The following is a 22,018-nucleotide window of genomic DNA, read 5'->3' as shown; positions in this document are numbered from 1 at the left end:
GAACCAAATAGAGGCTATCAGGAGTAGATTTTCACTTTAAGACAAATAGTTGAGAAATCATGAGAATATAACAAGGATCGGTTAAATACAAGTTTTTTATGACAAAGTGCCAAGAGGAAAGCTGTTCAAAACGCTCCAGTTATATGGTGTAAATGAGACATATCAAGCAATACATAGTCTCTATTTGAGTTGTAAAATAGATTTAAGACTTGAAGAAAACCATTTAGAATTGAAGGAGGTACAGGAAGATGGTTTGATGTTAAGTCAGGTATGCAACAAGGATGTACATTATCTTCACTGTTATTCATCATTTAATTGGATCACATTATGAAGGAAAGTGGTATCAAACCTATATCAAGATTGCAGATGCTGGTCTCAGCTCTTTACTTTATGCAAATGATGTTATATCCCCAAATAAATTCAGGACAAGTCTGCAGGATTCACTGACCAAATTGTATAACTACTGTAATAAATTTGGTATGAAAATCAGCATTAAAAAGACAATGAAAATAGACAGAAACATTGAAAACATCAGTTGCATCCTGAATGTGGAAACCTATAGAACAAGTAAAATAACTCGGCTATTTAGGCACAGTTTTTAGTGAAGATGGCAAATTAAATTTGGAAATAGACAGCAAAATTAACAAAGCTGGTATGGTAGGAAGTCAACTGAATAAATTTATATGGAATAAGAGAGAAATTAGTCAAAACACTAAATTAGCTGTATACAAGACAATTCAAATCAATTTGAACTTAAGGATCTGAGAACTGGGTTAGAAATAAAACTGTTGATCGAAGACTGGAAACCACAGATATGAGTCCTGAGAGGGATTATTGGTGTGAACAGATGGCATCAATAGCAGCGTCATATTATAAACAAGGCTATTAGGAAAGAACTTGACTGTTAGCATTCAAGAATGTGTTAGCAGAGCTAATCTCAGGTGATATGGCCACTTAAGCAGAATGGAAGAGGAAAGATTAGCTAAACGAGTGATCTTTGGCAGGAAAAAGACCCAGAGGAAGACTGAGATGTAGGTGGGTTGATACAGTAAAGAATGCCTTGGAAGACAGAAATATAAGATGTAATGGTATTGGAATGTTGACAGATAAGAGACTAATCTGAGGAAAATTGTTCATAAGAAGTTAATAATTAATGATGTAACTTTTCTTGTAGTACCATAAGATCCCATCCCACGAGGGTATATGTCTGGAATTTGATTATTATTATTTATTAATTATCAAAATTCCAAAAGTTGAAGGCATTGATTTTTAGTTCAAGAATAAAACTGTTTTTTTGCTCTCCTGAAAAGTATCCAGTTTATCTTGTTGTTATGTGTATAATTTATATACGTGATGTCAATAAACTGTTAACTGTTATGGGCCATACTACAAGAAGGTGGAATTAACATTTGACAAGGATGCTACATTTTGTGTTTCATCCATTTATTGGTGATTCATGAAACAAGTAAAGGCAATTTATTTCTAATTATATTTATAAATGTAAGAAGTGTACAAACATTTAGTATTATTTTCTAGTATGTTTAGCATCAGTACAACTTGTCAGAAGATGCACTTTTTAAAAAAATTTTTTTTTTTAATTGACACAAATGATGTGTATCCACTTAATGCTTTTACTGCTTGCTTTTAGCATCATAATGATGCAACCATGTTTCATCTAATCTGACATTTGTTGCAGTATTGTTTCTTCTTCATGATACTGCTGCAACAATTGCTTACAAATTTTCGCATTCGTGCATTTGTTTTCTTTCAGAAGAACACAAATAGATAAGCTTTGAAAGCTGTGTAAGAGTCTCTCCCAGCACATATTTAGTTCAAGTAATTTTGCATACTTGAATATGCAGATCCATAGCTGATGTCTGATATCTCTAACATCTCAGAAACAGAAGTAACAATAATCTGTCTGATTTCTCATATCAACATCATCAATTTCCTGATTTGTACCCTCAGTGGGTGTTCAGGTTACTATGACACTATATGATCGAGTTTACAGTATTATTAATCTCCTATCAACAGTTTTCCTCTAGATCAGTCTGTTATTTTGAGCAGTCCAATATTGTCGTATCTAACGTTTCATTCTTCTGAGACACTTCTGACTGAATCAATCCACCTAGACCTTGGTCTTTCTCTGGGTTTCTCTGCTGCCATCTTGGCATCAAACACCTGTTTTGCTAATCTTTCCTCACCCATTCTATTAAGTGGCCATACCACCTTAGATTAGCTCTGCTGAGACATTCTTGAATGCTAATAATCTCAGGTTCCTTTCTGATATCGTCATTTTTAATATGATTCTGCCATTTGATCACTAGCCTAATTTTTCTCAGAACCCTCATATCTGTGGGCTCTAGTTTAATGAGATGCTTTATTTCTAACCCAACTCTCAGATCCATAACTTAAAACTGTTTGAACACTGAAAGGCTATTTTACCGGCAAATTTGTTAATTAAGAGGGAGATGTTAAATCCTGTTTTATTTATTAGCCAGGTATGAAACTCAGGTCGAAATCCATTGACATCCATAAAGTTTCAATGCCGAAAAAAACTATCGGCTGAACCAAGTGTAAATGATCACTTGGATAGTACAACACCAGGGCAACTCCATGCAAAGGTGGAGCAAGCTCCCTCATTAACTTTAATATTCTTTCATAATGTAAAACCCAGCTCCTAAGAGATGTATATATATTGTTTTACATTATGAGAAGAGGTCACCACCCAGACCGGTTTCAACCTTTCTCATCAGTGAGTAGGTAGACCTGGAATATCAAGGTTTTAAGTGAACAGAAACTTATATACCTCTACTATCGAATTGGCGAAGTGGTGTACTGTATATATATTGTTAGCTACAAAAATAATAAGCTAAAAGGCTATTTTACCAGCGAATTTGTTAATTAAGAGGGAGATATAGTACACTACTTCAGCAATTCAATAGTAGAGGTATGTAAGTTTCTGTTCACTTAAAACCTTGATATTCCAGGTCTACCTACTCACTGATGAGACCTCAAAAAAAGGTTGAAACCGGTCTGGGTGGTGACCTCTTCTCATAATGTAAAACAATATATATACATCTCTTAGGAACTGGGTTTTACATTTATGAAAGACTATTAAAGTTAGTGAGGGAGCTTGCTCCACCTTTGCATGGAGTTGCCCTGGTGTTGTACTATCTAAGTGATCATTTACACTTGGTTCTGCCGATAGTTTTTTCGGCATTGAAACTCTATGGTTATCGATGGATTTCAACCCGAGTTTCATACCTGGCTATAAAATAAAACGGGATTTAACATCTCCCTCTTAATTAACTGTTTGAACACTGTCTTGTATATTGCTAATTTGGTGTTTTTGCTAATTTCTCTGTTATTCCATATAAATTTATTCAGCTGGCTACCCACCATACCAACTTTGTTTATTCTATTCTCTATTTCCAGATTTAACCTGCAATCTTCACTAAAAACTGTGCTTAAATTGCTAAAAAATTTTACTTGTTCTATATGATCTCCATTCAGAATACAGCTGAAGCTTTCTATGTTCTTGCCTATTTTCATAGTTTTGTCTTTTTATTGCCAAATTTAGTTAGAGAATCTTGGAGACTTGTACAGGATGTGTTTAGAAGTACAACATCATCTTAATAAAGCATAGAACTAAGTTTGACATCATCTATTCTAATATTAGGCTTGATGCCACTTTCTTTCATATTGTGACTCATATAGTCACAATATGAAAGAAATAAGAGTGGAGATGATGTGCATCCATGTCTTACCCTTGATTTTATATCAAATTGTCTTCCTGTATTTCCTTCCATTCTAACTGCTGACTGGCAACTTAAATATAGACTATGTATTGCTATGTACAGTATAAGGTTTCATTTAACCCATATAATTGTATTGTTTTGAAAAGCTTTTCTCTGGGCATCTTGTTGTGTGCCTTTACAGATCTACAAAACTGAAGTACAGATCCTTGTTGTACTCCAATGATTTCTCAAGTATTTGTCATAAACTGAAAATCAGATCTTGACAACCTCTATTTGGCCTAAACTCAGCTTGTTCTTTTCCAAGTTTCTCTTCCAGAATCTTTCTCAATCTCTTTTCGAGTATGCTTGCATAAATCTTACCTGGAATACTTAGTAGAGAAATTCCTCTGTAAGCCACAAATGGATATATTCATCTGGAAATGTCAGATGATTTGGCTTTTTGTAGACCACAGAATCTATGACTGTTCACTAACGGTGCACTTGGGAAATGAAGATGATATTTATCCCTCAAATTACAATATTAGTTAAAGTGAGCACTAGCAACTTGCAAGACACATCTTGACTTGCAACTACAGAGTAACTACATGGTAAATATGACATCCTTAAGATTACATTCTGATATGCTATATTATTCTTATGTGACTTATTCTTATTGATTTGGTCTGGTTGGCTGAGTGATTAGTATACCTGCTCTCCAGCTAACAGGCTGCACATTTGAATCCCGTCATGGGCATGAATGTTTGTGATTGTGTTTAGGTAAGAGATGAATATCGTCACCCAGTGTGAGACAATACCCCCCCCCCCACACACACACACTTATTGGAGGCCTGAAGTGGCTTGGAAAAGTTTCATGTTTGATCTGTAGAGTAGGGTTTCTGAACTATGTAAAAAAAAATTAAAACATACAAAAAAAAGATATATATGAAATTGATAAAAATAGAAAAAAAATATCCTTAGCCAACTCATGGTACATATTATACTATAGGTTTGCTAATGACCTTTCCTGGGTCAGAACAACATAAAAAATGTACCAGTTGCCTTTATTTTCTGATTTACCTTTATTTTGTTTATTTATTTTTATTATTATTATTATTTTCTTTTTGAGCTCTTCAAAATAAATAAAATAAATAATAATACCTTTATGTATTTTAATGGAATTTAATGTTCTTATCTTTCATTTAAGGACACAACTGCAATGTAGGCGCCATTGTATTTCATCCTGATGCTACTATATCTCAGTCTGATACTGAATTATGTATGGCATCTTGTGCCACAGATGGAACTGTTAAGCTGTGGGACTTAAAGAAGTATGTATAGTTTTTTGTGTACTGCTATTAGAAAATTTTTCTTTCAATTTATTAATTGATATCATTTTTCATTATGTATGGTGTGATCCAAAAATTGATATTTTGATGGACTCTACACAATCACAGCAAGACTTATGTTTAATTGTTTTTGTTGAAATACAAGCAGTTTTTTAATAAGTTTCGAATTGTGCTGGATAAAATTCCTAATTTCTAAATAGCAATCAGTTTACTTATGTATCAAGGAAACACTGAATAAATGTCTTTCATACCACTTTATATACTTTTAATAACTGTTTTTGATAATTTTGCTTTAGTTTTTGTACAAAAATATTGGAATTTTTTTACTTAAAAAGGAATTTAAGCTTGTAGTCAGTTGATCATCTTATGACCAGCCAGAGAAATATAGAATTTTTGGTTTTACTTAGAATGTTTGATTATTATAACATTCTTTTTCTTAAATTATACATTTTTGGTCGTTTTATAATAGAAATACAGTTTTATTAATACAGACCAGTATTTTACAATAAAAACATTTATTCAAACCTACCAGTTTCGCCAGCAAAAAGTTTTGCTGGCGAAACTGGTAGGTTTGAATAAATGTTTTTATTGTAAAATACTGGTCTGTATTAATAAAATTGTATTTCTATTCTTTTTCTTAAACAGAAATGAACTAGGTATAACTATTGCAAGTTGAATAAGTAATGCGTGTTAATGTGGAAGCCTTCTACCAGATGTCAATACAGAGTTATTTTATTTTCATATATAGCTCTTGGGAGTTCTTTCTGTCATTTCACTATATGTTTTAAAATTCTTCATCCTCTTCTTTTCACGAATCTAGGCTAGTGGACTGTTTCAGTCTCGAACTTGCATTTCATCGAACTGCCTCTGCTTTTTTGACTCTTAGGTTTATAGCTTGTCATCTTCCTGGATATTCTGTCACATGTCATTCATTTAAATACTCTTTCCATGTGGTTCTGTATTTTTCTATTGTTTCCATTATTGGTGTATGTCTTTAAGTATGTATTCATTTCTCCTTTTATCTAGTCTTGTATAACTGGCTGTTTTTCTCATATGTTTTTCATTTATGCTATGGTGATTTGTTACTTATCTCCTTCTCTTGTTGTCTTCACTACTAGATGTTGATTTTGGTAAAATATTATATGGTCTTGGTCTGCTTTTGTGGTGACTATTGCTGGCTTTAATGTTTTGTATATTATTGCCATTTACTTTGGAGAATTTTATTTTTTTTAAATCTCTAAATGTCTAAATCTCTGTCATAACTTTGTTATTGTCATAATTACTGTCATCTGTAATAATATTATAAATTTATTGTATATTATAAATAAATTTATTGTCCAAATAATTAAAATTATTGACATGTTCAATTAATTTGAAAGCCGTAAGTTTATTTTTTTCTTGAGAGACTGACATATTGTATTGTTTTATTATTAAATTCAGTTTATATACAGCTTATTGCAGATTGTCCTCAGTTTCTCCAAATATCACTCGGATATTTGCAAAGAGTAAGGATAATATCAAATTATTTTCTGTTTGGATTCTTTCTTTGTTGGTTAACCTCTATTCTTTGATTATTTCATTTGTTATGATTATGAAATTCCTGACATGTACCCTCAGGAAGTAAGTGCACAGGATATTATATTAATACATCAAAAATTTACATCATTAGTAACTTCCTATCAACCATTTTCCTCCAGATTAGTCTGTTCTGTCAAGATTCCAATATTATCAGACCTTATATTTTTGTCTTCTAAGATACTTCAGTTTTCATGTCACCTTTATCATCTCTGATTCCTTTTACAGTATTTGTTCCTCCATTTCTAAACTTTTTCAATAGTCTCCAGAATATTTTGCTGCTTCCTGATATTTCTTTCCTGTGTTCTTACCAAAGTCTTTCTATGACTTGTTAGCTAGAGCTATAGTTCTTCACTTCCTTATGTTTTTCTTTCTAAGAGCACAAGCTGATTTACTTTGCTAGGAACTTGTGAAATGGTGTCTTCTTTTCCTTCATTGCCTCTTTAAACTTCCTGAGCCCACTATGGAGTTATGATTTTTCTGTCCTTGTACACAATCCCATCACATGCCTCTCTGGATGAATCTCCAAGATTTGGTTCTTGTTTTCAAACTCTCTCATAAGCTTCTCAACTTTGATTCATTTTAAAACTTTCTTACACACTCTTTTTGTCAATACGAAATTACATTTTATCCTACACACTGAATAGTGATCACTCATAATTTCAAATCCTGTGTACAGTCTTGTGGACTTAACCATTGTGAAGATATAATCATGAACAATAACATAGTCAGTGAGACTTTTCTTATTTCTTGTGTCTTCTTGTGTTCTGGGGGGGGGGGGTGGGGGGGGGGGGGGGTGGGGGGGGGGGGGGGTGGGGGGGGGGGGGGGTGGGGGGGGGGGGGGGTGGGGGGGGGGGGGGGTGGGGGGGGGGGGGGGTGGGGGGGGGGGGGGGTGGGGGGGGGGGGGGGTGGGGGGGGGGGGGGGTGGGGGGGGGGGGGGGTGGGGGGGGGGGGGGGTGGGGGGGGGGGGGGGTGGGGGGGGGGGGGGGTGGGGGGGGGGGGGGGTGGGGGGGGGGGGGGGTGGGGGGGGGGGGGGGTGGGGGGGGGGGGGGGTGGGGGGGGGGGGGGGTGGGGGGGGGGGGGGGTGGGGGGGGGGGGGGGTGGGGGGGGGGGGGGGTGGGGGGGGGGGGGGGTGGGGGGGGGGGGGGGTGGGGGGGGGGGGGGGTGGGGGGGGGGGGGGGTGGGGGGGGGGGGGGGTGGGGGGGGGGGGGGGTGGGGGGGGGGGGGGGTGGGGGGGGGGGGGGGTGGGGGGGGGGGGGGGTGGGGGGAATTCCTGACATGTACCCTCAATATGTATAGACATATTGAGGGTACAATTAGGATATATATTCCTGATTGCATGCCTGTTGAATGTTTTTTTACCGCTGTGCTGTCACTGCTTGTCTCATTTTGCAATTTTTCAAAGTAATTACTCCATACATCAAGGATATCTTTTTCCCCAGTTTTCATGACACCTTTATCATCTTTAATTCCTTTTGCAGCACTCTTTCCTCCATTTTTGAGCTTTTTCAACAACCTCCAGAATATTTTACCACCTTTCTGATATTTATTTTCTATGTTCTTACCAAAGTTTCCATGACTTTTGTTTCGCTAGTTTTACAATGTTTAGCTTTCTTACATTTGTCTCTATATTCTCTAAGAGCACAAGCTGACCTATTTACCAGGAACTTTCGATGTGCTTTTTTCTTTTACTTCTTGTGTCCATCATGGAGTTCTGATTTTTCTATCCTTGCAGTCAACCTTACCCCATGCCTCTCTGGCTGAATCAATCAATGTTTTCTTCAGGCCTTGCCACTGACTCTCCAAGGTTTGGTTCCTGTTCTCTAACTCTCATTTTCTCTTGAATAATGCTTGTGTATTTTAATCTATAGTTTATATCTGAGAGCTGCTCAACTTTTATTTGCTTTAAAACTTTCTTACGTGTTCTTCTTTTCAATATGAAATTCAGTTTTATTGTGTTCAAGACTACTTCCAATTTCAAATCCTCTGTACACTCTAGTGTCCTGCACTAGTGAGAAAACATCACTATAGTTCGCCCACCAATTTGAGGTCCCTCGAAACTATGCGCATGTCAGAAAAAGGAGAATCCATTCCGATAATAGGGTAATCAGTCTGTCTTCTGGGATGTAATAATAAACAAACTGAGTTTGTTTATTATTACAGGTCGGAAAATTTAGCTTTTCTTTTACGAACATTGCTGTTTTTAAAGTGTAACTATTTTGCTTGTATAACAGTTGGAAAAATGTACATAGAGTGTTAATACGTGCAAATACCGCGTTCTACATAAAACAGTGTCACTTCGCTCCATGATAAGTTTCCTTTTATTCTGGGACTTTTTAAAACAAAATCCGATTTCATGAAGTATTTTCCTTAAAGTTTCTCTTTTCCAAGGAAAATTAATTTTTTCTTTAAGCACAGGAATCAATTTCGGAACAGTTGGCACTCTTTTCTCGAATACGTAAAATTCGTGAATAGTTCTTCTTATAACGTCTACATCAAAATCATTCAAAGCTACGGTTTCGATGGTTTTCTTTACTCTGTAGTTTTTTTTTTTTTTTTTTTTTTTTTTTTTTTTTTTTTTTTTTTTTTTAGATTTAAATTTTGGCTTACCTTCACCTTTTGATTCCCTACGAATTCTTTTAACAGTCGACCCCGATACGCCCGCAATTGCACTTGCACGTTTTATGACTTGAGAAAGGGGAACAAGAAGACGACCTTCTGACGATTCTTTTTCGCAGAATGTCAGCACATTATTCAATATTCTTTTGCAAGAGCTACTGAAACGTGTAACAATAGAACTTGTTGACTGTACTGGATCCATCATACAAATTAATAATAAAAAAAAAATGCAAAAAGAGAACAACAAAAATCAAGTTAGTACTAGTGCAGCGACAGACAAGAAAGCACATGATTTCGCATGTTGGCGACCAATTCGTACATCCTTCATTTCTTTCTCCCCTTCAGCATGAATCGACTATTCTTGGCACAAAGCCAAGAAGGGATCTAGAAATGGTGGGCGAACTATATCAACAATAACATAGTCAATCAGACATTTCTTATTCTTCACCTCTTCTCTCCATGTGAATTTGTGTACATTTTTATGTTGGAACATTGTGTTAGTAATAACCAGTCCATGTCCTGAGCATAAATTTTCCCAAAATATTTCTGTCTGACAATCATTTCCTGCTATTTAGATCTCCAACAAGGACCAACTTTTCCTGTTTCATTGTGTCAGTTGTTTTCTCTAAAGCCTCAAAAATTTCCTCCACTTCTACCTTAGTAGAACCTTCTGCAGGCCCATAGGCACAAATAAGCCTTATTGTCCAGTTCCCCATTCTGATATTTGCCCACATCATGGCAGGCAATATCACTCTACTTGATATTGCCTGCCATTCAAGAAGATTAGCCTTGTATTTTGTGTTGAATACTATAGTTACTCCTTCTTTTTCCTGATCGTTATTGGCTGAATATAACGTTTTGTATTTATTGCTTAGAAAGATCTCACCAGATTTTGTCTTTTTTGTTTCAGTCAGTATAAACCTTTGGTTGGAAAGACCTAGGTTCGATTCCCATCCATGATGTGAGGAACCTTTATCTGGTCTCTTTTTACTAAAGGTGAGTTAGCCAGTCTCATATAGAGTTTTTTCACCCAGAAACTCAGGTTTTTCGTCCCTCAGAACAGGCAAACCAGCCCCACGAACACACATGGATTACACTCATGAATACTTATGACAATATGTGGAAGAGATAGGGTCCTCACCACATGTCGTTACGCCCATAGTTAACCATGACTCACATCATGGTAGTCAACTTCCTAGTTAGGAGACAGCACATAAATGGAATGGATTATGTCGATCTGGTACTTATCCAATTCCTCAGCTAGCTCCATTTCTTTGCCATTCAGGCTTCTTGTGTTGATAGTACCGATCTTTAACTCTGGTGATTTTGAGTTGGGATGTATTTCAGGATTTGTTCCAGTATCTGACTTCGCTCTTTGCCCACTGCATGGGTTGTCAAACAAGTATGATGAATGGAGAATACTGCCATCGGCAGAGCCATGGATAGGATTAGTGGTGATTGTGAGTAAGTCATTTATGTACAAGATAAAGAGGGTAAGTGATAGGACAGAGCCTTCAGGCATTACAGCATTGGTGGCGAAGCTCGAAGACAGGGAGCCATCTACCATGACTTGCTGAGTATGACCAAAGAAAAAGCTGGCTCCCAGTTATAGAGGGTGGTAGAGAGACCAAAGGATGGCTATTGTTTATCAGGACTCAATGCCAGACACAGCTGAAAGCTTCCAAAATGCCAAGAGTGATAGCTCAAGTTTCTCTGAACGTTTCCATGGCACATGTCCTGTGATTGATGATGATGTCAGCTGTGGATCTTGAATTGCAGAATCCATGTTGGTGATTATGTTTAAATGGAGCCTCTAAGTAGTGAAGAAGTTGGCTGTTGACGACTCTCTCCATTATTTTGTAGAGGACAGAGGTGATGGCAGTTGGTTGGTAGTTTGACGAGAGACTTCTATTGCCCTTTTTTGGAATAGGATGTATATGAGATTGCCTCCACTCACTGGGATAAGTACTAACTTTCTATAATAGATTTAGAGATGATGCAGGACAGGTGTTAGCTGAGGAGCACAATATATTGGAGAACAGTTGGAGAGATGCCGCCAGAATCAGAGTTTTTAGTATCCAACTTATTTAGTAGTTTTTCTGATGTCTTTTTTGTTGGAAAACTACATAGAAGCATATAATGCTTCTATTCTGGTGTGGTAGGATGATTTCCCTTAGTTATCTATGCAGGAATACAAGGAAAAGATGATTGCAGGAGGTCAGCCCTATCTTTTGGTGAAGAAGAGGGATTGTCTCTGTATACATTTAAGCATTTTCAGGAAGATTTTGGGATCATCACCCCAGATATGAGAACAGTTTTCTGTGTTTTGGTGGATTTGGCATTTATAAAATGTATTATGAGATTTGCAGAAGAGAAGTATTGTTTAGTACAAAAAAAGAGTACCAAGCTTTTTGGAGTGTTAAGAGGCTGTGGATATTATGTGTTGGTCTGGACACATTGTCATAATTTCTTCTTACCAGGTGTGAAAGTCAACACAGGAACAGAAAACTGATCTGTTAATTAGTGAAATGTTATCAAAAGTGCTGAAAAATGATTTCTGATTGGTATGAAAATGAGTAAACAAAAGGCAGAATATAGCCCATTCCAACATCAGATGTGGGATTTAGCCTTAGTTGGAAAATTGGATGATATGAAACCTGCTAATTATTACTTTTACTGCTATTGTTGCTATGATCTCTCAGTTATTCAGTCACATTGGAAATTGATTTGCTAGTCAAGTAATTGTGGATATGATTAATTAGATGGTGCTATTCCAGTTTTTCTCTAATCCATTCAAGTGCTAGTTAAGGATAATTGAGGATTGGATAATTGAAATATCACTGTAATACTAAAAACTGTTTAGTAGTAATGTTGAACTACGAAGAAAATAATACTACTAGTAAGTAATAATTATGATTTTATGGTTATGATTATATCATGAACAATCATTATTTAAATTAAGGTTATGATTTTATGGTTATGATTATATCATGAACAATCATTATTTAAATTAAGGGGATATTAAATCCCACATTATTTCAAAGCCGAATAAGAAACTCAAAGATATAAATCTAATCTAAGAGTTTCATGCCGAATATAGAAACTATATAAAGTTCGGTGAGTCCAAGCGTAAGCCAACACCTGGTAGTGCAATGCCAGGCCAATGCTTTGAATGCTTATTCGGTTTTGAAATAATGTGGGATTTAATATCCCCTTAATTTAAATAATTTTTACACCGCCGAATTGAAGCCTCTTGGCTCTTTATTTTAAATAATGAAATTTACAAAAAAAAATAATGTTTAATTACATTTCATTTATCTTCCCATTAATGTTAGGATCAATGGCTAGTCACAGCCAAATAATTTGGCTTTATAAAACATAATTAATGTCCTGTTAGAGCAGATAATATGATCTGCCTAGTCTGCTATGAATCGAGTGTATTCTCTAATTGGTTTGCCTATTTTGCAGAATGAAAAAACTCAGGCTTCTATTAGGAGAAACCTTGCTACCTCTATATCAAACCAACCAAAGGACATTGTCATTACCTTATTATTAAAAATGTGTTTTTTCTTTTTTTTTTATATAAGTGATATGCACCTTTGAAACATTCAGTCTTTAATTTTTTTGTTTGAAACATTCAGATAAATATCTCATTTCATCATTTATATATGTATATTTATTGGGGGAGTTTGAATCATCCATGTGCTTTCATTTTTTGTTATCATGGATAATTAACAATCTATTATATCTCTAAGACCCATTTCATACTGTTTAACTGATAATGTTTTAAGAGTTTCTATTTGCTGTGAAAGTGATTGTTTTTTTGTCATGTTGCAGGCTCGACAAATTAATGTATCTACTGATGATGCAGAGGTCAAAGCAACTTTAAGGCAATTAGGAGAACCCATTTGTGAGTATATTAAGATTTTTTCAAAGACATATAATCAATAAACTGAAAGAAGTATGCTTTCTTCCTATTTGTGTTTATTTAGTGGACCCAACACAGATACCTTCGGGTTTTGACCTACCTCGGAAAACTTGGTCTGCCCTTAACCGAATCCGCACCAACCATGGCAGATGTGTAGACCACCTTTACAAATGAGGCATGATTGCCTCACCCAGGTGCGACTGTGGATCTGGCGGGGTGCCAGACAATTAATAATATTACAGCAGAATGTGTCCAATGTGCATACAGTGGAACCTGTCAGACTTCATCCATGCTACACTAAGTGCAGTTGACTGGATAATCAACCTAGACATTCAGTTGTAGCCTATTCTTGAGTGTCTCTTTTATGACTATTATGTCTTATTATTGTACATATGTCTATTACTATGTTATTATGTTACATATAGCTATTGCTATGTTATATATTAAGGATTAATGTAATGTAACTGTTCATGTGCGAGCCATATGCTAAATAAATAAATAATTTGTGTTTAAAAGCTGCTCATTAAAGTAGAATAAAAATTCAGTGGGAAAAAAAATAAACGCTTTCATTATCATTGTCAAATTTCTCTCGCATTCGATATACAGTATATGAATTAAACATTAAACAAGGATTAAACCAAATATATAAGAAATTATATATTTGGTTTAATCCTTTATCCAAGTTAAGCAAACAAAGTTTGCTCCTGAGGTAACTTCAGCACAGGACAACTCATATATAGTGGCTGATGACTTCACATCAATTGTGAAGTCATCAGCCTTAGTATCCCATAATGCAAAGCACATCCTTATGAACATGTATAATGCAATGCATTATGGGAATGGGTTACACTTTGCTTACACTTGGATAAAGGATGAAACCAAGAATATAATTTCTTGGCATCTTTAATTTATAGTATAACCAAGTGGAAAAACTTCCAACATCTATCTCTAATCCAGAATATTTTAGTAAAAAAGATGTGACACCTTTTGGGCTACACGTATATGGAAATATGACTTCTGCATTACTTCAACTTTGATATCACATCTGGCTCCCTCTGATGTGACCTCAATAAATATTGAAACTGGTCTGGGTAGTGACCATTCCCATACATAGGCAAGTGATGTGAAGTCATCAGCTTCTATATATGAAGTTACCCTGTCCTGAATTTATTTCAGGTGCAAACTTTGTTTGCTATACTTGGACAGAGGATTCTACCAAGAATATACTTTCTTGGCAACTTTAATTTATAGTATAACTAAGTGGAAAAACTTTCTACAAAAGATATACAGGATACTATGATATTACTATTATGCAAACTCAGTCATATTATTTATTAGCTTCCCATCAAGTTTTCCTCCTACTTAATATTTGTCAGGTCTCCAGTATGCTAAGGTCCAAAGTTTGTATCTAAATTACTACTAACTGGGTCTTTTTCCTATCATCAAATAATTTGTTTTGCTGACCATTCTGTTTAATTGAACATACCACCTTAGATGAGCTGTGCTCATACATTTTTGAATACCAATGATGCTCACTTGCCCAATTTTTCTCAGAAGTATCGTATTCTACGGTTTCTAGTCATTGATAAACTGTCATATTTCTAACTAAACTCTTATATCCACGAGTTAAAATTGGTTTCAACACTCTTATATGCTGCATGTTTAATGGTTTGATTAATTTCTCTTTACGTATAAATTTCTTCAGCTGACTCTACCCTGTAGCAGCTTTGTTTCTTCTGCTATCTATTTCAAAATTTAATTTGTCATGCTCACTAAACATTGCATTAAAGTAGTGATGTATTTTACTTTTTCTATAGAAAATGAGAAAAAAATTCTCAACTACATTCAGAATGCAGTTGATATATTTCTATTTTCATAGTTTTCATCTTTCTATTGCTGATTTTTTTTAATCACACTTGTTACAACAGTTATTCAATTTGGTTAATTTTGTCTTTTTACTACTGATTTTCTTATCACACACTTTTTTACGATTATAGAGGCGTCAAGGGTTTTCTGTTCAATTTTCATCTGCCTTTAGATGGGTTGAGTCTCCTAATTAAGGGTTTTAGGCATTTGATGTGGTCTGCATGCTGTTTTTCTGCTGATCCCTTTAAGCATACGAGGGATATGTACATTCATGGTTTTTGCCTGTTTTGTGAGATGAAATGGAGAAAAGAGTGCTGTAAAAGAAATTAGAGATGCTAAAGGTGACATGAAAACTGGAGAAAGAGATATCCTTGAAGTATGGAGTAATTACTTCAAGAAATTGCTAAATGAAACAAGTGATAGCACAATGATAAAAAACACTCATCATCATCATCATCAAATTCCTGCCATATACCCTCAAGGGGTGTACAGGATATGACAGTACTACATGAAAAAATTACATCATTACTAACTTCCCATTGACACCATATAACTGCAGCGTATTGAATAGCTTCTCTCTTGGCACCTTGTCATATGCCTTTTCCAAATCGACAAAACTTAAATACAGATCTTTGTTATATTCCCATGCTTTCTCGACTATTTGTCGTAAAGTGAAGATCTGATCCTGACAGCCTCTATTTGGCCTGAATCCAGCTTGTTCTTCACCAAGCTTTTCTTCCACAATTCTTCTCAACCGTTTCTCAAGTATACTTGCATAGATCTTGCCAGGAACACTCAGTAGGGAAATACCTCTGTAATTCTCACATTCAGTTTTATTTCCCTTTTTATATATGGGTACTATGAGAGCTCTACTCCAATCATCAGGAATTCGTCCCTCTGTCCAGGCTTTCTGAACTATGCAGTGCAGCCACTGTAAGACTCTTATACCACCATACTTCAGCATTTCTGGTCGAATATCATCTACTCCTGCTGCCTTTCCACATTTCAAGCCTTTGATGGCTTTTTCTACTTCAAGTATGGATATGTATTCCTGACTGCATGCCTGGTCAGTGTTTTTTATCACTGTGCTGTCATCACTGCTTGTTTCATTTAGCAGTTTTTCAAAGTAATTACTCCATACTTCAAGGATATCTTTTTCTCCTGTTTTCATTTCACCTTTATCATCTCTAATTCCTTTTACAGCACTCTTTCCTCCATTCCTAAGCTTCTTCAACAACCTCCAGAATATTTTGCCACCTTCTTGATATTTATTTTCTATATTCTTGCCAAAGTCCTCCCATGACTTTTGTTTAGCTAGTTTTACACACTGTTTAGCTTTCTTACATTTGTCTCTGTATTCTGTAAGAGTAAAAGCTGACTTATTTGCCAGGAACTTTTGATATGCTTTCTTCTTTTCCTTCACTGCCTCTTTAACTTCCTGTGTCCACCAGGGAGTTCTGATTTTTTTATCTTTGCACACAACCTCACCACATGCCTCTCTGGCAGAATCAATCAATGTTTCCTTCAGAGTTTGCCACTGAATCTCCAAGGTTTGATTCCTGTTCTCAAACTCTTTCATTTTCTTTTCAATAATATTTCTGTATTTTAGTCTACAGTTTACATCTGAGAGCTGCTCAACTTTTATTCCCTTTAAAACTTTCTTACATGTTATTCTTTTCAATATGAAATTCAATTTTATCCTGCTCAAGACTAAATAGTGATCACTTCCAATTTCAAATCCTCTGTACACTCTGGTGTCCTGCACCAGGGAGAAAACATCACTATCAACAATAACATAGTCAATGAGACTTTTCTTATTCCTAGCCTCTTCTCTCCATGTGAATTTGTGCACATTTTTATGTTGGAACATGGTGTTAGTAATAACCAGTCCATGTCCTGAGCAGAAATCCAACAGATATTTGCCATTATTATTAGCTTTGCTCTTTTCTCCAAATTTTCCCAAAATATTTTTGTATGTCTCACAATCATTTCCTGCTCTACTATTTAGATCCCCAACAAGGACCAACTTTTCCTTTTTCATTGTGTCAGTTGCTTTTTCTAAAGCCTCAAAAAATTCCTCCACTTCTACCTTAGTAGAACCTTCTGTGGGACCATAGGCACAAATAAGTCTCATTGTCCAGTTCCCCATTCTCATATTTGCCCACATTACTCTACTTGAGACTGACTGCCATTCAAGAAGATTAGCCTCGTATTTTGTGTTGAATACTATGGCTACTCCTTCTTTTCCTTGATTGTTATTGCCTGAATATAACATTTTGTATTTATTGCTCAGAAAGATCTCACCAGTTTTGGTCTTTTTTGTTTCAGTCACCCCTATTATGTCGATCTGATACTTATCTAATTCCTCAGCTAGCTCCATTTCTTTGCCATTCAGGCTTCTTACGTTGATAGTACCGATCTTTAACTCTGGTGATGTTGAGTTGGGGTTTGTTTTCAGATTTGTTCCAGTAGCTGACTTTTCGCTGTTCGCCCTGGTTCCCTGGCGAAAACAACGGGGGCCTTGTTTAACCGGGCGACGCCCCAGCCGGCATGAAATTTTGTCATGTTGTACCATCATTTTTTATTTTGGTTTAACCAATAAGAATACAATTTGTTCGGCTAAATCCCAAATTGCCAGCCCATCCTCGTTCGTTCAGTATCAAAGTAGATACCCAACAGGGTGCACCACGAGAAGGTGAGGATTGGACATTAGGTCAGAAGCCCTGGTCGGTTCTCCGCATTCCTTTAAAGGCTATGTGGAGGTCTCCTCTCAGTTATACAGCTTTGACCCTTAAGCACCCCTAAAAAATACTCAACAGGCATAAAGTCAGAAATACATATCCATACTTGAAGTAGAAAAAGCCATCAAAGGCCTGAAATGTGGAAAGGCGGCAGGAGTAGATGATATTCCACTAGAAATGCTCGAGTGTGGAGGTATAAAAGTCTTACAGTGGCTGCACTGCATAGTTCAGAAGGCCTGGACAGAGGGACAAATTCCGGATGATTGGATTAGAGCTCTCGTAGTATCCATATATAAAAAAGAATAGTATCTATATATAAAACTGAATGTGAGAATTACAGAGGTATTTCTCTACTGAGTGTTCCTGGTAAGATATATGCTAGTATACTTGAGAAACGGTTGAGAAGGATTGTAGAAGACAAGCTGGATTCAGGCCAAATAGAGGCTGTCAGGATCAGATCTTCACTTTATGACAAATAGTTGAGAAATCATGGGAATATAATAAAGATCTGTATTTAAGTTTTGTAGATCTGGAAAAGGCATATGACAAGGTGCCAAGAGAAAGAGAAGCTATTCAATATGCTACAGTTATATGGGAGCATTATATCAAGCAATACTTAGTCTTCATTTGAGTTGTAAGTCAGCAGTTAGAATTGAAGGAAGTACAGGAAGGTGGTTTAATGTTAAATCTGTCATACAAGGATGTGCATTTTCCCTTCTGTTATTCATTGTCTAAATGGATCACACATTATGAAGGAAAGTGGTATTAAACCTAATATCAAAATTGGAGATGTTAATGTCAGCCATTTGCTTTATGCAGACAATGTCATACTTCTAAATAAATCTGCTACAAGTCTGGAAGATTCCGTGACTAAATTGAATAACTGTTGTAATAGATATAGTATGAAGGTCAGCAATAACAAGACAAAGACAATGAAAATAGGCAGAAATATTGAAAATATCAACTGCATTGTGAATGGAGAACCTATAGAACAAGTGAAACGTATCAGCTACTTAGGTACAGATTTTTAGTGAAGATAGTGAATTAAATATGGAAATAGACAACAGAATCAACAAAGCTGGTATGATAGAAAGTCAACTGAATAAATTTATATGGAATAAGAGAGAAATTAGTGAAAACTCTAAATTAGCTGTATACAAGACAGTGTTCAAACCAATTTTAATTTATGGATCTGAGAGCTGTGTCAAATGTTCAGAGACCAGAGACTGCAGATATGAGATCCCTGAGAAAGATTAGGGGCATGAACAGATGGCATCAATGGCAGTATCATATTCAAAATGAGGATATTAGGAAAGAACTTGACATTGTCATCATCTGGGAATTCATTAGCAGAGCCAATCTCAGGTGGTATGGTCACTTAAACAGAACGGGAGAGAAAGATTAGCAAAACACGTTTTCTCTGCCAGATTGGCATGAAAATGACCCAGAGGAAGACCAAAATATAGGTGGATTTATACGGTAAAAAGTGCATTAGAAGATAGAAATATAAGATCTGATAATGTTGGAGTCTTGACAGGCAACAGACTGATTTGGAGGAAAATTGTAGATAGGAAGTTAGTAACGATGTAAATTTTTCATGTAGTACTATCATATCCTGTACATTCCTTGAGGGTACATGGCAGGGATTTGATTATGATGTAATACACAAGACCATAGCACTGAAATGATGAAAATATAGCTAAAGTACTAAACAAGTGTATCTGTCACACCACATTAAAACCACACTTCAAACATACAGGAACAGGGATCTCTCTAGAAAGCAATACTTGTTAAGAGAGAGTTTTTTTTTTTTTTTTCAGTAGTCTAGTTACATTTTATGAGAGGATGACAAGTGTATATTGCATATGGTAATTTTTGTTTATTTTGGAAAGATATTCAGTAGAATATCACATGATTGAAATTGTGTAGAATGGGATTGATAGTTAGTTGGTATCCTTTTGCTAGCATGGTTGGTGGATAGGAGCCAGCAAATTTTGTATGAGGATGCAGCGTCTTGAAAGGGAAAAGTGACAGGTAGATTGTATATACCTGGGATTTCTTTTTCTTGGCTGGATTAATCTGAAGATTGGTTGATTGCAACAGTATGTCATAGTGGCCTATCCTGTGCTCTCCTTTTTATTTTTTCATAGCTTTTGACTCCAGTTATTATCATTAAATTGTTTACATAGGAAATTCTTGGTCTGCCTTTTGGCTTCTTCCCTTTCACCTCCCCCTCCATTATTTCTGTAACCAGTCCTCTGTCTCAGGTGGTTTCCAGTTAGGCTTTCTCTTCTCTTATTGATATGGTTCAGTGGTAACCACTCTTCTTGAATCATGTTTAGGGCCTTTTCATTAGTCTTTCTTTCTATCTAATTAATTCTCATCATCCTTCTCCAGCACCAAAATTCAAATGCCTCCAACTTTTTAGTGTTTTGTTTTGTTAAAGTCCAATCTTTGCAACCGTGTATTGCTGTGCTCCATATATATGTTTTCACCAGTGTCTGTTTTAGTTGAATTCTGAGTCCTTTATTAGTAAAAATGGTTCTTCTATTGTAAAGAAACATTTTACTTCTTTTTGCCTTTTTTGGCCAAGCTTATTTTTGTTTTTATATTTGATTGGATTCTTCCATCTCCTGTGATGAAAATCCCAAGGTATTTAAAGGAAGTTACATGTTGTTATGGGTTATTTATTATTATTATTATTATTATTATTATTATGTTACACCTTCAGGGAGTCCAAAGACTCGAGGGAGAGTACCTACTCTACAACTCTCTGTCTCCACCAACTACAACTTACTGCAACTACACCAACTACATTGGTGTAGTTGCAGTAAGTTGATATGCTAACCACTCAGGCAACCAGGCTAGCAAGATTTGTCTTCAAGAATGACAGCATTATAAAAAAATAAATCAGCTACACCTTTTATTAGGTGAAGGTGAGCTGAGAGTAGGTGAGGCCTTTTAACCCTATCTAGCTTTTGGAGACAGTGTGCAGTTCACTCTCCAAAAATGCACCAGTAGCCAATCAGTAATAGTTGGCTCAAGACTATCACTAATTATAAGTTATAACTGATGAAGAGGCTGACAAACAAGTGCTACCAGCTCTTGGTACCTTACCCTAACAGGATATGTTCTTGTCTGAAATAGTGTGGGTAGAACCCACACTATTTCAGACTTTGAATTTCCAGGGGGAAAAATCTGCTTGCCTGTGGCAGAGATCAACTAACTCAGGAAGTGGTTAATTTAAACAGTCCTACAAAAAATGAGTCTTAAGAGTAGTCTGCGACTATTTAAACAGACTCTTGTTTGATAAACACAAAATTTCATTATTGTTGCATGTCATCCACTCCTAAGCATGTGTATGCTGATATTTTAACACATTCCTTTATATTTTAATATCTCATTTTAAAACATTACATATGAAGGGAAAAAAAATGAATTAACATCAAAATTTTAGAACAGTTTTCTCTTATCATTCAGCTGCCTTAATTCATTAATAAAGATTGATAATTTATTTAGACATCCTTTCTGACAGAATAAAATTATATAATTATAATAATTATAATAATAATTGTACATATAAGGGTCTGTATGTAGATTTTATTAATAGTATATAACTTAAGAAACTTTGTAAATATATCTGAATGAAACAGATACTTTATACTTGTTAAATATAGGCCTCTTATTCAATTATTGTTTAGCTTAATGTGTATTTATGTCTTTCCTAAAAATTATTTGCATAAAATATTAAGCAAAATACTGTATTTTTCCTATTCAAATATTTTATGAGTTTTTTTTTTGTGTAATTGATCCATTAATAGTATGCTTATAAATTCTGAACATTAGGTTTATTTGGAGAAGGACCAGCTGATAGAAGAGAGAGGCTACGACAACTTTTAGCAAGGTTGGGAGAAGATGCTGTAAAAAAGAAACAAGAACAGGATCAGAAACAAGAAGAGAAAGAAAAGGAAGTATGCATATGTTAAACAACTCTATATATGTTTATAAATGTTAAGTTCAGATTTTTTTATTTTATTGTATCAACTCATATCTGTTGTTCCCATCTGACATATGCTTACATTGGGTTACGTTTGACTCTCACCCTTGCAAATGTTGTTATTATAACAAACCCACTGACAATGATGAACTATTACTAAGTCCTAACTGGAGTCACAAGGCTGTTATAAAATTCATAAGTTTGTT

At 35.6% G+C, this 22,018-nt stretch overlaps 1 protein-coding gene across 1 annotated transcript in view; it reads left to right on the top strand.

Annotated features, from left to right (window-relative positions):
* LOC150103723 (U4/U6 small nuclear ribonucleoprotein Prp4-like) overlaps nt 1–21,801 on the top strand; it is a 112,601-nt gene extending 90,800 nt beyond the window's left edge. The window contains exons 10-12 of the mRNA XM_090397062.1: nt 4,945–5,072; nt 13,118–13,190; nt 21,662–21,801. Coding sequence (XP_090253188.1) covers nt 4,945–5,072; nt 13,118–13,190; nt 21,662–21,801 — 341 coding nt within the window. The remainder of the gene's footprint in view (nt 1–4,944; nt 5,073–13,117; nt 13,191–21,661) is intronic.
* Nucleotides 21,802–22,018: the final 217 nt, after the last annotated feature.

This window comes from Typopeltis vanoorti, chromosome 8 (genome assembly GCF_054136105.1).
Source record: "Typopeltis vanoorti isolate ZY-2024b chromosome 8, IOZ_Tvanoo_1.0, whole genome shotgun sequence".
NCBI classification, from domain to species: domain Eukaryota; kingdom Metazoa; phylum Arthropoda; class Arachnida; order Uropygi; family Thelyphonidae; genus Typopeltis; species Typopeltis vanoorti.
This window is presented reverse-complemented; position numbering and strand designations above follow the sequence as displayed.